Below are 16,812 nucleotides of genomic sequence, written 5' to 3'. Positions count from 1 at the left end.
GTAACTCAGCTGCCTGCGTATCTAGCCACCTGGCAATTTGCCGACTGCTCGGTTGGTTTCTTGGCTCCCCAGTGGCAAAGCAATAGATTGTTCCACTTTTGCCAGAAAGGCAGCCCAGCCAATGTGTTTTGTTCCAGTGCTCAGTGAAACATAATATTGACAAGCTGGAATTTCCTGCAGAATAAAAATTTCACTTCCCAGCCAACTCTAGTTATTATCGTACACTCTTGTGTAACATGGTGACAGTGTTATCACATCCTTTATACAAATACAATGCACAGAAGTGATGTTAATCCAGAGAGTGTTTTAAGGCATTGGATAAGAATCTTGTAGCATCTGAAACAGGCTCTATGCAGTACAATGCACCTTTTTATAAAGTTAGTTTGTGATGCTTTCCATTTTGTATCAAAAGGTCTACTAAGTTGTCTCTTAAAATTCATTTGTCAGCAGGACATAACTGGCCAACTGACGGATAAATTCTGAATATAGTCTGTGGATTACATCTTTTACACGTATTGTTTTGGAAGACAATTTACTTAGGTTACAGATCATCCAACTCCAGTTTCAGTTTCCAAGTAATGCAGAAGAAAAACCAATGATAGTTGCAACATATGTTTATATACATATAAAGATCATTAGATTTTCACTGTTAAAACAATGAGCTAAAATACTCACGAACGTGCAAATAAATATTAACATATCACTGGAAACAATAGATTCGTGAAACTTTCAGCGAAAAGAAACCAGCAGATGTCATTATACGTGCCATAAACTGAACCCTTGTCAGAGATAAATGCCATGGTCCAGCACTGGCCAAAGATTCATGACAGAATGACTAATAAAATTATACACTCAAACAAAGCATTCCAGTTTTTTAGTTGGTAGGTGTGTTACGAGTATCATCTTCAAGGAGAAACTGAGCAGGGTTTAAATGGCAACGCAAGTCAACACATGGGTATGCACTTGGTGGCAGAACAAGCCAATTTAAGCTGTTCCTGTTCTCAGTTGTCTCTGTGCTATCCCCAGTGCCATGCTGACACATTTATTATGCTGGTGAACTGGATCAGTGAAAAAGAAGAAAAGCAGGTTGTTTTCTAGCCTTCTCAGTCCAATCATCTCATTTACTGCTTGATTTCACAAATGTTCATGCTGGCACAGTCCAGTAGCAGTGCAGATGTAGAAGCAGGTAGCTGAGGCTGGGAGGCAGAATGCTATGTTATAAACAGAGAAGCCACCAAAAGTCATTCAAGAAATTGTATCATTAGTTCCCATCAGACAAGCTTTAGATTTGGGGGAAAAAGTAGTAGCAAGCATGGCAAATCCTTCCCAGCTTGCCACAAGAGGATCAATGGAAAGGCTTATCTAGGCTCTCAAGAAATACATGCTATGTCTCCAGTTGAAGGTAGGAATGGCAAGACTATAAACTGTCTATCTGCCTTTGAGCAGGCAATCCATATTACTACATCCGTGTAGTTTATATAATGCAATTTAAAGTCTTGCCTGGATGTAATAAAGCTTTAGGTATAGAGGGACATTCTCCAGAGGTGGTGTCATAAAAAAACCACTGATTGAATTATGCAACTAAATAGCTTTCCTGTACAAGGGAAAAAAATCTTAGCAAGGGACTAATAAGAAAATGAATGGAAAACTGCCATACACTCACAGACTAGTTCTTATCTCCTTTTATAGAACTGGCATTGAATATGTTAGAGAGATGACATACAAGTCAGTCTGAGATAGACATTCAACAAGTTGCTCTAAGCCAGTGATACTGAAAATATCAAGCTTATAAGACAGGTGCAGATAGTGACTCAGGATAGTATCAGTGACACAATAATATTTCTGCCAGAAAAGATTCTAGCGATACATATCAAGATGTTTTTGATACAGAAAAAGCAGAAAACACTGCAAGCGTCTACATGACAAAACTGCAGCAATGTCCAGGAGTAAATCACAATCTGTCTTGCATTCATTTCTGTCATGTTGCATATCAAATGAAAGTAACATAACTTGTTAGAAATGTTCTTTTACCTTAAAAGAGAAGTATACAGCTTATAGAATCAGAAATTATCCTTTTAAATAGTTTATGAATTCTGTAATTCCTCCCATAGAAACTGAGTGGAGCAGTATTCCATATAATCACACACCTATAGCATATGGTTACAAAAGGAAAAAGGGAAAGATTCTGAAACTTGGAAGTATGTCCAAAAAAGTTTTATATATTTCTAACCTGAAAAAGAAAATTGGACAAAAATCAACCCAAAATGTAAGAAAAGCCCCATTGGATCAACAAAAAGGTTCCATCCAATTCACTGTTCCATCTCTGATTACTGCTCACAGAGCCACTGTTTGTGGTGAGCATGTTCCTCGCCATTGGCACGGAATTTGTCTACCCCATAGAACTTAGTATCATCCTCAAACCTGGAGATTTCACTGTGCACTCCCTTCTATGGGTCAGAGATGAAGAACTTGAATAAAACTGGTCCCTGCCCTGATTCCTGAGGGACCCTACTACTGACTCTTCTGCATCCTGAAAAGTTACCATGAAGTCCAGCTTCCATTTACTCACTTTCATAGGGCCTGGTAACGGATGTTGTTGCTAGGCAAGGTCCATATTCTCCTACTAGCAGCGAAGTTTTACACACCCACTGCTGGCAAAGAACCAAACCTGCCTGAAAATAAAACCATAGCAGCCGCTGGACACCCTACATATTCCTGTCAGGAACCCCTCTTGAAACATGAAAATACTCCTGTGGTAATTAATGAGACAAATAAAACTGTGTTCCATGATATCAGATTAGTCTCCTGGATAAGTCTGATTCCTGTTGGATCTATGTTAGATATGTATGCTTTGGGTGTAGCTTTGGGTTTATCTACCTATACTCATGTATTAAGTAGGAAAATGCATTAGTTAAAAAAAGCAATTCATTATTCTTCACCTTTCAGTTTAGTGTTTTCGCTATAAAGGGAATGCTGCTCTTTTGATCAAATATTCTACTAGATTTCTGCTTTATAAATGACTGTCAGCTTTTGCATTTGCTGTCTCTGAAACTCTCTCCTGTTCTGTCTGCCAACCCCAAAGTATATGAAAAATATAAGACTAAAGTGTGCTCTACAGGACATAAATTACCAGAGTGCAGAAACTGACACTCTATTTCTTCATAATTAATATGCATTTTAAGAAGTGTTGACTCACCAGCCAATTTTCCTGTACATTTACAAAGGCAGTATTTAAATCAGTTGTAATAAAAATCAATATTCCAAAGCTATTGCCATTTTTAATATTGTACATAAAAACATTTTTCTGACAAACAATGGTGTGCTGTGGGTTATGTTTCATAGTTTCCTGATGAGGGTAAGTCTTGATTTTTTTCAAGGTTTTGGCAGAGAGCCATAGGAACTCATTATTCTGAGTAGTCTAAGGGGAATTACAGAACAAAAGGAAGAAAAGTCTTGAATTTATTTTTAAAGCATGCTTTCTCATATTTGTGTTGTTCCAAATTATTTTGTTTTGGAACACTTACTTACAGTAAGTCTTGATATATGAAAAACAAAAACAACCCCCTTTTACAGAATTATTAGTTTTTATGAAAACTGAAAGGTACCTTGAACTAAGGAGTTGGTCAAAAGAGGTACCTTTTGGTTGATCAGAGATCTGCAAAACTGTTAAAATTTCCTTACTTAAAGGTCAGTAAATTTATGAAATAGCATGGTCTCAATGACTACTGCAATGACGACTAACCTGAGTTAAATTTGATTCAATTATTCATTTACTTTCTCCCCACCCCATAGGGACCTGCAGTGCCTGGGAAGAAGAGAAACCTTGTGTTTGACCCACTTTACTAGCACTTTAGAATCAGTGATCCTTTGATTCTTTTTTCTAGCTAGCCTGCATGGTTTGCAGGCTTTGCCCCACAGCTTATTAGTTTTTAGGGCAAATTAAAATGAAATTTCTCTATCTGTTGGTAAAATGAATAAGTGAATATGCATCCTGACTTCTGAGGTGGCTAAAATGATTATGCAACCCAGAAATAGCAAATGATCAAGGACTAAACAGAAATAAAAGCAAAGGCTTAAGTAAAAACAGAAGCTAGGTGGAAGCCAGGAATTACACAGAAAAAGTTATGGTGATCCAATAGCAAATAAGGTTTGTTTGTTTGTGGCAAGAACACGCTCTCATTGCCTTTTTACAGGGCTCAGGTACTAGTGGGAAGAAGAGATAAACACAATTTAGTAGGCAGTCAGGCTAGTCTGTCTCTCTTTGTCCCTCTCTTTCTGTGAAGTAGATGGGTCACACTTTGAAATCCTCAGTACATAAAAAGCTAGAAGGCTAGCCTCTTTTTTCCTTCCTTTTCTGCCAGTATATAAAGCTTTGGATTCTTGCTAAAAACAGCTGTAGGGGCTCTTTCTTTTCTGTCCTGCAAAAGTTGTTGCAATCACATGCCACCTTGCATGAGTCTCTAGTTAGGGTGGAATTCTGGTTCTGTTCTTCCCCCTCCTCAGTTTCACTCTTATATGCCGACTCTCAGAAAGACTGGTCTGGATTTTGGGAGTCTGTCTTTTGGGGAAGGGAGAGAGTTGTTAGCCTCCAGTGACAGACTATCCACAGATGATGGATAGTGCAGAGAATCCACTGCAGTAAACAGACTTTCTGTTTTGTGTCCTTTGCTGCTGCTGTGCTAGGGTCTGACAGAGCTGGTGCTGTAATGGAATAATGTTGTGAAGTTGCATGAGCTTTTATTAGATCACTGTTTCCATGCAGATAGAAAGAAATCCAATGCTCCAACACCATGCACAGTTAAATACTCATCACTGTCATAGTTCATGAGAATTTGAAAATAAATTGCATATTTGATGGCGTATCTTATTGTGCCTAAATTATTGGGGAATCTGGTAGCACTGAGTTTAAAAAAGGGTGGGAAGGAAGGAAATGCTCGGAGGCTTCAGGCAGAGTTTAAGTCTGCTGTCTGTGCCTTGTGTGACTAAAACCAGATTTAGCCTCTAACCCATCTGCCCTGCTGAGCCAGCCAGCCAGGTGGCAAGCCAAGCCTTGCATGAGAGGTTTTTGTGTGCAACCAGGAGGCGAGTCTTAAGTCCAGACTAACTAGGCAGGAAAGACCCACCTCGCAGGTCTCCTCTCCCATATGCCTTGGAGGACAGAGCTTGACATCCTGCTTCTAACACAACTTTTCAAGGGCTGTGTGAAGGCTGTAACTGCACTGAGCGAAGGGTGGTAGCCTCAAGCCACACCACGTTTCTTGCTGCAGGGCAGATACTGGCTGTGACCCTACTGTAGCTTTTGCAGAGGGGACGAAGCAGGACTGGCTGAGAGGCTCTTTGCCAGGCGTGCTGAGGGAGGGCAGCAGCACCAGCTCACATATTCCCCCTCAGAGAGGGCGCCTGTCAAGGCCCAGAGGGGCAGACCTGACAGATGGCCAGGGGCAGGCACGAGGTGGGTTTTGTTCCTGACTTTGCCAGGAGGAGGTGTGTAAAATGCGGCTCCTGGGAAGAGAATATGGAACATACGCCCGTTACCGGGCCCCCGGAAGGCGACTAACGGCCATAACGGGCGGGGGCCGCGCGCGCACCCCACGCGGAGGCGCGCGGCGCTCGGAGGCGTCGCGGCCGCCGCCTGCGCGTCTTCCTCCTTCCCAGGGTTCCTGCTGGGGCGGCTTCGGATTCCCGCCTTGGCGGCCAATGAGGACGCGGCGGGAGCCGCCACGTGACGCCCTCCCTCCTGCGGGGGGCGCGCGAGACTGCCGGGGGGGCGGGGAAACGTCGCGAGAGCGGCACGCACGCGCGCAGGGGGCGGGGGACGAGGGCCGGGTTGGGGAGGCGGCGGCGGCGGGGCGCTGCGGTGACGGCGGGAGGGAGGGGGCCGGGCTGGGTGCTTGCTCTGTTGCTTTAGGAGGCGAAATGGCTGTGGGTGCCGGATGCTGAGGAGGCAGTCAGGTATGGCGCGCCCGCTCTTCTCCCCCCTTTCTCCCCCCCCCCGGCCGTTTGGCGGCGGGGGGCGCGGCGGCCGTTGCTTCCGTCCCCGCGTGAGGCCGGGGGAGCCGTTGAGGGCGGGGCCGCGGGGCAGCGGCGGAGCGCTGTCTCCCGGCCCGCCGGGCGGCGGCTCGTCCCCACAGGTGGCTGCCGCCTGGGTACGGGAGTGAGGATGCTCTGCCCCTTCTGCGCCTCCCCTGCGGGGAGGAGAGCCGGGGCGCGCCGCTGCTGGCTCCTCCCCAGCGGGCTCTGCGTGGCCTTGGGCAGGGCGCTCCTTCGCCGGCCCTGCGCTTCCCTGCGCCCGCGGCGGCAGCAGCGCTCGCACCTGAGGGGAGCGCAGCGCCCTGGGCCGGGGGGATGTGGGGGGAAGGCCCCGAGACGCGGGGGGGCGGTGCTCGCGGCCCCCCGCCGCGTGGCCTTCGCGGGAGGCGCGGCAGGCTGCGCCGGAGGCCTGCCGCTGAGGGAAGTCCGGTGACCCCCTCGGCGGAGGTCGTCTGTGGTCCCGGCTGCGTGCTGGCCTGTTTTATGGTTGATGCACGCGGGTTAACTAAGTTCACCACGTTCTCGGCGTTTAGCCTTTTAAAAGACGCTTTTCTTTTTCCCCTCCCCATCCTTCTCCCACTTCCTTTCCTCCCTCAAGGGAGGAGGTGGAAGGAGTGTTGTGCGTTCACTTTCCTCGCTCTTCTGAGGAGCTTTCTCTCGCTGCTGAAGTTACCTGTTTCTGTAGGTCGCACTGGTTTTCCCTAATATCCATTCAAAAACAACCCCCCCCCCCAAAAAAAAAAACCGTAAACTGTGGCTTTAGATCCGGTACAATAAGATTTGTATTGAAGCCTTGACATATTACTGTAGTTCAACGAAATCACTATGAAATAGGGTGAAAAATAATAAGATCTATTTTATCTGAGAAAGATCAGTGGTAATAAAGTCAGTGGTAACAAAGTGCACTTAAGTTGTCCATATTAGAGTTGGAAAAAGTCTTACTTGCATTGAAAGTTTATTTCATAATTATACAATTAGCCTTTAATCTTGTGAGAGATTCTGTCAGTATTAATTAATTCTTGAGAAATTACATATTTATAGCGTGGGTCCCATTTGTCCAGAAAAATTCCTTGGTCTGCATGCATGAGCAGGCAAGGTGACTTTTTGAAGCTTGGTAATGAAATTATGCCATCTTGTCTGATAACTCACAGTATTTTCTTATCCTTCATGGATTGTTTAAAATCCATTGACAGCTGGAAGAGTATAGTGGTGGAAAGTCTTATGCAGTGTGGAAAAATAATAAAATAAATTAGATTATTCCTTCTTCCTGTTAATCTTTTAGTATGGTACAGTCTGAAAAATACCTCCTAAACAGGGTATTCTCTGGCAATGTTCTTCTCCAAGGGGAAATAAGATTGCTTGAAAAATGCAATGTTACTATTGCAATGCTGTTACTTTTAAAATCATTTAAAAAAAAAAAGATTTAGCCATGTTATGTATTAGACAACAGAATAAAGTGCAAAAACAAGAAGTTAATTGCATAAACCCCAAAGTCTAGACTAATGGGTATTTTTAGTACATTAAAAGTAATATTTTTCTTAAAGGCTGTATTTGAGAATGCAGACTCCCCCCAAAAGTTTCTTGTGTTTTAACAAGTGTTCTTTATGTTTTAACAGATTTTCTGGTGTTTAACAGTTGAGAGGTTGGCTTGTTTAGATTAAACTTAATTTGATTTTTCCTAAAGTGATTTAAAATATATACTTTAGGTGAACAAAGGCAAATATCCCTTTTGTTTAAAGTCCTCCTTGTGTAGGGAGGAAAAGTGAAAAACAGTAAAAGATGGTTTTTTGAGAGGGGGAGGAGAGGGGATGATTCTGTAGTTTTTTAGTGTTGCTACAGTGGCATTCAACTGGTTAGTGCTGTTTTTATGGCTGTGATGCCATATGGCTGTGTTGCTGATATGCAATCAGAAAGTAAATAAAAACAATCATGTTAATATTGAGTGAGCTTACACAGGGAAAAGATGAGTACTTGCTGTTTACTACAGTGAAAGAGTTTATTTTTAATCTTTTAGAGAAGATATAGCATGAGAAATGTTAATATTTCCTATGACATTTTATGGTGTAGTTATTTTATGATAAAATGTGAAATGTTTCTTGTTATACTGTAGCAATATTAAGAGACAATTTTCTATGGTAGCTGCTTATCAAACTTTTTAAAAAAATAGCAAAGGGGTTCAATTTAGGGTAGACGGAAAACTGCAAGTTTTCCAGTTTTTCAGCTATATATTCTGAAATATATGGCTGCATTTTTTTTAATCATTGTCTGTTTTAACAGTTGAATGTTGAAAATATTTTTTTTTTTTTTTTTTTACAAAAAGAAGAGGAAAGACTGTGATGCAGTATACTGGCAATACCATTGTAATAATGGAATCAGTGAATCAAAAGGAAATGGGGTGGTGGTAGCAATTTATAAAGAAAATGTTTGAGCCAAATCTTCAGACAGATCTTAATGTACAATTGATGAATGAAAGCACTCATGGACTGAATTTGTTCCACCTTTTCTTAGCGTGGATATAGCTGCAGTCAAGACAACTTGCATTTTTTTTAAATAGACTTTTTCAATGCTGCCAACCCTATTAGTGAAAGTGATAAATTATTAGAAATAAGAAATGGAAAAGCATCTATCAGACTATTCTGTGTGTTTGTCAGTGCAAGATTGTTTCATTTGATTTTTCAATAGCATTTACTTTGTTAAGGTTACAAAGGAGTGCATATTCTTGTTTTTAATTTTTCTTTTTTTAAGTTTAATATTTGGAATGAGTGTATCCAAGTTCAGCTTTTGCTTAAGCTTGGCTTTTGGAAATCATCAGCTAAGCTCTTTTGGCCACTTCAGGTCATTATGTTGAAGGCACAAAAAGTATTTTTGCTTTAAAAGAAAGATTTCTTCCCTCCCCTCCCCCTCTTAAACAGTACTATAGCAAAAATATGTTTTGGAACATAGTCATAGACATACAGTTTTCCTCAGCTTGAATCTTTTATTGGAAATTAATAAGAATGGAATATATTACATACATTTCAAATTTACTGCATATACAATTCAAATTCTTACATATGCTGGTATGCCTTTAAACATAGACGTGTGTGTATGTTCATAGCTATTTAAAAGATTTACTTGGCACATTTGCATTTTATAGACATTAAATAAACTTTCTACCTCTGTTAGTTAATGGTTGTAAGTGCACTCTGATTTTTAATAAATTTATGTGTAGGATGAATTTATATAAAAAATTGAAAACCAGGGCAAAATTTCTGTTGAATTCTTTGAGCTAATTTCACTAGTGAATTTTGCACATTGCATACTTGAATGAGATTTGAAAAGCTAAATGCTTATTACTTGTTGCTTAAACTTAGTGTGGGTATTTATTGGCGATTCTCACAATCAAAGTCTTTTCTTTTTTTCTTTTTTTTGTTTTTTGAATGTCTGCCCGTGTTCCTGAATAAATATCAGCCAGAAAAGTTCTGTTCCTCTGACATCTGAGACTTTTGCCATTTATTCCACTTTTCTTGTGAAGTTTACAATAGAAGGAAATGAAACTTAATAGTAAAATACAGTATGAAGAAGTAAAAATAATTTTAAACAGTAGGTTTTATTTATGTAAGTTATGAACTATTTCCAGACTGTCTTTCCTATCAGTGCTTTCACTTCCTTTCCAGTTAGTTTTAAAGTTTTGGTATTTTTCTGATGATTAGACCATTACATTTTTGAAGGTGAAGAATAGATTTTTTGTTCTGTTTTGTGTTGTACTGTTGGACAAATGGGAACCTTCAGATTTCTCTGAAATTGCTGTTCTTCATTTTATTGGATGACAGAGAGCTGGGATACCGTAGGCAGTGGAGAGAGCCTGCATAATGCAAGTGCTGAAGGACAGAATGCAGAGAAGACAAAATGGTTATGGTGCTGAGTCAAGGATAAACCAGGACTGTGTCTGTCCAGCATCTTTCAGGGTCTTTGTACTATGACTTACAGAATTGTTGGTTTCATGGTGTAGATGACACTGTAGGTGGCTCTGTGTGGGTACTTAGGTCTCTGGAGTTTACTAGTTGAGCCCTGTGCCATAGGATGATGCTTAACCTGCTGCCTGAAGGCAGCGTACTGTAACCATAAACTACTGTACCTGAGTAAATCCTGTTGGACCCAAGATGGTTACAAAGTCATCTCTGTCATTTCCCTGTGCAGGGAGGGCTTTCTTGAATTGCTGCAAGGAATGAGCAGTCCGCGGGTAGTGGAGCTCAAGTACTTGTACTTGACCCTATGTGGGAAACCAGCTTTTCCCATTGATGGTCCTTCTTCGGACAAGGATATATTAAAAGAGTGTTTCCCTGATACAATGAGATTAGCAAGAGTAGATTAGCCATTTAAGATGGAGCAGTAGGGAAAAGTGAAGTGGATCTGTTTTCTTGCTTGATATTGTTTCATGGCATTTTTTAACATGTAAATCTCAAGAGAAGTGTGATTGTAGTTTTTTTCTTCTTCCATCCATAAAGTTTGCCATGTTTTTTTTCTTTTTATATATGTGTATATATATTAAAAAAATAGATGGTAGACAGATTTAGAGACCTGCTTTGTGTTATTGTCTTAACTGGATCTCTGAAGTTTGGAAGATTAAGATGCATATCCTGCTCTGTAGATGAACATGTTACAGTTTATTTACCTGTGTAACTTTTTAAAAGTTTCTAGCAAATTAATCTTCATTAAGATTATTTTACTGTGATGTCGGCATGTTTATTTTTTATTTTGAAGTCAATTTAATGTGTTTGCTCCTTACCTGGTTTATTTTCAGTAGTCTAGAAGTTCTTGTTGGCTAAATTGTGTGACCAAGAAGAAAGATAATTTTGTAGAATTTAAAGAGTCCAGCACATGCTTTCTCTCACTTATTGCTAATTTTTGGGTGGTAGAGATGAATGAAACAAACTGAATTCTTCTGTTTCTTTTCATTGCTGTTGATTAAAGAGGGAAACTTGTAAAATGTATTTTGATTTCATTGCTGTATCTTTTGTTAGAACTGGATATAAGGGTAAGGGTAACTAACTTAGGTAGAAGCTCTTCTGACTACTACTTTGGTGATATGAGAGTCCTGGTAGATTTATGCTTGGTCTCCTGTGTTTTACCGGTTGGGGGAGGATTGTCCAGAGCAATGTGAGAGAACAAGACTATTAATGCATGTTATCCTAAACAGGAGTCACCTGTGTTCTGTAGTACTTAGAATGACAGAGTAAATAGGCCAGTTGGCTGAGAGCGTAAGTAGTACATTTTCCTCTCCAGATTGTTGGAGGGTAGTCCTAGTGCGTGGTATGATACAGGGATCTGCCAATAAATTTCACTAGACTATCGGCCATAGTAAAATGATATCAAGTGTAATGCTCCCCCCCACCCCACCCTGTGCAACCTTGAAATCTGCTTAAAGAAACATATTGGAACTAACTTTTTAAATTTTAACTTTACTAAAACTTTACTTTTTTAGTTTTACATTTTGTGTGGTTTTAAAATCTTTAAAGCAGTATGCCTTTTTAAAGGCAAAATCTGCATGGGTGTTATACCTGTTAAACTTTCTCGGTTTTAAAATGCTTTTACTTGTTTTCATTGGTTCTTGTTTCATCCACTTGCTTTTTCAAAATATATATTAACTAAATGAGGAAACATAAAATGATCAAGTATAAATGTTTTTTGTAGGTATTTTTGAGCTGATTTGCATCAAATACAAAGATTGGTGAAATCATGGATATATATGCCAAGGCTCAGAGCAATCGAGTGAAGCCAAGGATATCTGTGAAAAAGGTAATTATCTGTTCTAAGCAATAGTACTTTCAAGGCTTTTTGATCCTAATCCTAACAGTCTAGTAATGAACCAAGTGGACTGGTAGGTTTGGTTGGTTTTTGCTTTATATATTTTAACTTTGATAGGCTAAAATTTCAAGGAGGCAAAAAACTGCCATTGCTTTATATTTTGGCATATTTAGCCAAGTGGACCTGGGAGATGGAATAATTGAAAGGAGTACACTGCATGCGCATTTGCTTTTTGTCTCTTATTTTGAGGTAATTTGATGAAATTGTGATGTATTTAAATATCAAAATTTGCCTTGTTTAGTGGAGTGTGAATATTTTTTTGAGCACTGATTATTCAAGTTTATATGTAATTAAGATATGCATAATATTCACTGAAAACTATTCTATGAAATCTGTTAAGACTTATTGTAATATCCTTGTCTTTAGATCTTGGTTTCTTGACTGGCTTATCCTTATGTTTACATGAACTTTTGGGGAGTGCTTTGATGAAAAATAAGATCTGTCTAGCACTTATGAATGAGTTATATATTTTTTTACCAATATGATGTCTACTAATTATAATTGCTTTATTTATTCTTTTCAATTCTGTGGCTTTAGCTTGGAGAACATAAATATACTCCTATGTTTTTCTTGAAACTTCTATAAGCACTTATTTAAATGGAAGTAATACATAGCAGTTTATCCTGAAGGAACAAATTGATTTATCCAAGCGTATTTCTCAAAAAGTAATTGAATGCAGATGAGTATTTTTTAGGTCTTTCTTGATTGCTAATAAATTCTTTTCTTACAGGTATATGCAATGCTAAAGAGGGGAATCTGAGCAAGGAAATAGTGTCACCTGAAAATTACATTACTTTATTCCATAAGCAGTTTTTTTGTTGTTGTTTTTTTTAAGGGAAGTAGTGTCTGTGATACAGGTCCTGTAAAAACAGCTTGAAAGCAAAGATCTGCATTATGTGTCTGCTAGTTTGCTGCAGATATTCACTTGTTTCAATTTCTGATATAGATTGATAACAGCCATACTTCAGTTTGTAACTGTGGGTACTATTCTTTCACTTTAAGATACAAGGTATAAAAGTTTTTATTAGTTTATGAAAAATCTCCTGTTCAAATAGAATTGCTTAACTACATTCAAGTCATTTTGTATTTTCAGCCTGAATATAAAGTGAATTTTAGAGATATTTTATAGTCTTCCCTTTATTTTTTTTATTAACACCTTCTCTTCTCTACTCCCCCCACTCCCCCCTCCCCCCAAAAAAACCCCTAGGTTTCTAGGCCTTTGGTTTCCAGAAATATGTTTCTAATAATGGTAGCGAATGGTGATTCCTGACTGATTCTAATAGTAGCCTAAAACATTATCTCTCTGAGCTGTTCTATTAATTGCCATTAAACCTTCTGGACCGTGTGGTTCTAGGAACATGAATTTGACCCATCTCAGGTGTCTCACAGGTTTCTACATTTTCATGTAGCCAGACTGATGTTTTGGTCTGTAGCTGCCTCCTCTTAGTTTTTCCCCAGGGGCAGCCACTTAGACTATAGTGTGGAACCTCCATCCTTTTGCACAGAGCTGGACAGTAGAGTGGTCAGAACCACACTATACTTCCTCTTCTGTTGATTCATAGCCTGTAGTCTGATTCATGTCCTCTTCGTAATACTTAAATAAATTGTTACAGTAGCTCTTGGAAGTCAGTCCATGGTTGTGGTACGGTAATTTGAAGACCAAGTTTCCATCTTTACAAAATGATTTAAAACATTTTAGTTTAAATCTTACGGCATATGAAATCAGGAAGAGCTATTTTGTTACTTGACAACAGAGTAAATATGAAAATCTCTATCATTGGACTTGATTTCTCTGCAGATACTGGAAAAAACAGAGTTTGTTTCAGACACTGTTAATGCTCCTTGAAATCTCCTCCAGCTAGCTATATAAAGCACTGTCATCCTCCCTGCCAATGACATAGGCATCTTACGGGTTTGTGAGTTGTTTGAAATGTTTGAAAACAGTTGTTTAAAATAATTCATGAAATCCATTAGTTTAGAATTTAAGCTACTATACTGTGAAGGATCCATAGATAAGGACTTCTGGATTTGCTGGCCACAAAGGGAAAATGCAAAGCTTTGCTCACTTGAGCTAGATGAGGGAGATCTATTTTTCATGTTCAGTTCTGTCTTGCTCTGAGTGCGTTTGAGGACATTCGTGTTTCCCATGCTACGGCTTAGTAAGCTCAAAATCTTTGTTCACAGCTGAAATAGGATTCCCTGCCCAACATCTGACTTCAGGTTTTCTGTGTGGAAGGAGTACACAAACCTAGCAAGCAGAGCTCTACAGAGATTTTGTCTTTTGCCTGTAGGTAAATGTGTATTGAAAGTAGTTGTGCTATTTATAAAAACAAATAACATCCTGTTGTTGAGGATGACCTCTGGTTCTTACTTAAACTGAGCTGGTAGTCTTAGGGACACACCATTTTTCAGTTATAAATTTAGTTGAGTGTCTCCCAAGCAGGGGTTGTGGGAGAGTTTGCTTACATTGCCTGATGGATATAAGACAGGAAGAATTCTCTGGATTTGAGTCCAGGCCTCTGCTGTCACAGGTATGATTTCAATAAGCATATGAAGTTATTAAACATATGTCTCATAGTTAATGAGGGGAGATTAAAAAAAAAAAATTCCCACTGTTTTTAAGTCTTTTTGAATCTTGCTGTTGTAATAAGTAGGAATCTTCTTATGAATTGCAGACTAAAACTATTTATAGCAAATTTATACCCATTTGTTCATGGGTGTCATTAGTCTTCAACTTAAATGGCTTTTTTCTTTTGCTGATGTTCACCCTCATGGTGTAGTTACAGTCAGAGATCATATCTTCTCTCAGCCTGCATTTTGGAAGCTGTGTAAGCTAAGGTCTTAATCTGCTTTTGTATGAAAGCCTCTGCATTTCAGTGATTACCCTTCATAGTCTTCCTTGCTGTGCTTGTTGTGAATTAATCTCCTTTTTACATGTGGATGATACTGTATGGGCAATTACAGAGGATGTCCTCCTCACTGACTAATGATGATAGTTCTCTTGCTGAAAGGATGCATCCTAGGGTCATGTTTGTTTGTTTGTTTCCCCCCCCCCCTTCAGTGCTGTGTCATATTGACCACTCATTGCTATCCCATGATCAAGTAACAGAGTCAGGTCTCTTATTTTCCAACTTGCAAATTCCCAGTTCTGTTTGAAAGCTTGCTGTTAGTTTTCAAGGAAGTAACCTTGCACTTTGTGCTGCTACATTTTAAACTATTCTTGTTATGGCAACTCACATGTTGAACAAGTTCTTCCTGTCTGGTATGCTGCTCTTCCTCTTAATTGATGATGCCTCCTTGCTGTGAATTATCATTAGACTTCATCTGTACTTTTTTTTTTTGCAATACATTTATTAATAATGATGATACTTAATCAGTTTCAAGATAAATTTTGAGGAAGTTGTTACTGGCCCACTTCTACTATACCCTCTCAAAACATCCTTTGCTTCCCCTTTGGGTAGGTTCTTTTTTCCAGAAACAGTTCTTTTGCTAAATTTTTTTTTTTTTTGGTTTGATGACTCTTCATATGGCACAGTGTACTCTGTATCTGTGGAAGTCCAGATGGGTGAGTTCTGCTCTGGAAATAGTATGTTATATATGCCTGGTTATTTCCATATGTTTTTCTTTCATTGTTCCGACTTCTTCTATATTCATTAATTTGGTCTTAAAACCATGCATCACACCCTTCCTCCTCCTTTTTAAACATAGTTATTTTATATCTTCAGTCATGTAGTGCCACCATCAGTGTGCTACCAGATCTATAGTCTTGTGTGTCAGTTCTTCCAAACCCAAGTGATATTTTTTTCAATTAGTGAATCTTTCTTCCTCTCTGACTTCAACCTGGTATTCTCCAAACCCTTGAATTTTCCTTCGTCTCAACTATAGTAACTCCTAATACCATACTTCTGTTCCAGTTTTCCCTACTGCCTCTTCTTTCAGAATATTAAACTAAGGAGAAATACTTGCTTATAATTAAGATATATCTAATGGTCTGTAGCCTTAGAAAACTAACAGCTAGAGAAGCATACCGAGCACTTTTCAAAGTGGATCACCATTAGTCTGCAGAGAATTAGCAGGTCATGTTGTTTAGCTCTTGAGACTTTTTCTAAATTACTGCTCTGAGTGCTGTGACTGATTAAATTATTGTAGAAGCTGAAAATGAGACAAGCTTGTTTGTCTTCACAAAAGACTTCTCTGAGAGGAGTGGTGGAGAGACTAACTGCTTCTAGAATTACTGGGGCAGAGTCTTTGTGCAGTGTTGGCATTGTAGCCACTTGCAAACCTGGAAGAAACCAGAGAATCAGGACATTGTCAGCTTACTTAAGAGATTGGAAAGCTATACGTATATATCTAACACGTGTCAAAGGAAAATTGCAACTGAACATACATGGGGGCAAAGGAATAGATGAAAGTAGAAATTAGATGAACACGCTTAGTTAACTTACTTCAAATGACCCTGTGACATGCCACTAGAAGGGCGTCCAGGATTCTTTCGGATTCCGGGGTTAGTTGTACTGAACTTGAGAGATCATCATTTGTCAAGTGTGAATATAGCAAAGCTAACAGAATAGCAAAGCTGCAAATAGAGCAGAACTGAAAATATATATACATGTCAGAGTTCTACAGTTCAATCACAGGTGCATGGTACAATGACTGCTCTCGTCCTTTCCTCGAGGGCCACCCTGCCAGTATAGTTTTCCCTGGATTCTCAAGCAATGGGTGCATGATATAGTGACTGCTCTCACCCCTTATGGGCCACCTCTCCAGTACAGTTTTCCCCGGAGTCTTGAACAACAGGTGCATGGTATAGCAACTGCTTTTGCCCCTTATGGCCACCCTCTGGCCTAATTTCCTCAATTTCTCCTCACCACACTGGAGACATCAGGGGTGTCTCTGCTGACGGGTGGGTCTTCAGGTCTGCAGGCCAGCTAACCG

The 16,812-nt window shown here is 39.6% G+C and overlaps 1 protein-coding gene across 4 annotated transcripts in view; it reads left to right on the top strand.

The window, feature by feature from the left end:
* The first annotated feature begins 5,881 nt into the window (after positions 1–5,881).
* AKAP11 (A-kinase anchoring protein 11) overlaps positions 5,882–16,812 on the top strand; it is a 44,898-nt gene continuing 33,967 nt past the window's right edge. For all 4 annotated transcript variants that reach the window (XM_067292442.1, XM_067292446.1, XM_067292439.1 and 1 more), the window contains exons 1-2: positions 5,882–5,952; positions 11,704–11,808. In XM_067292442.1, the coding sequence (XP_067148543.1) occupies positions 11,749–11,808 (60 nt within the window). In that variant the 5' untranslated portion in view covers positions 5,882–5,952; positions 11,704–11,748. The remainder of the gene's footprint in view (positions 5,953–11,703; positions 11,809–16,812) is intronic.

The sequence above is a fragment of the Apteryx mantelli genome, chromosome 1, assembly GCF_036417845.1.
Source record: "Apteryx mantelli isolate bAptMan1 chromosome 1, bAptMan1.hap1, whole genome shotgun sequence".
Taxonomy (NCBI): Eukaryota; Metazoa; Chordata; class Aves; order Apterygiformes; family Apterygidae; genus Apteryx; species Apteryx mantelli.
Note: the sequence above shows the minus strand (reverse complement) of the source record. Positions and strands in the feature narration are given on the sequence as shown.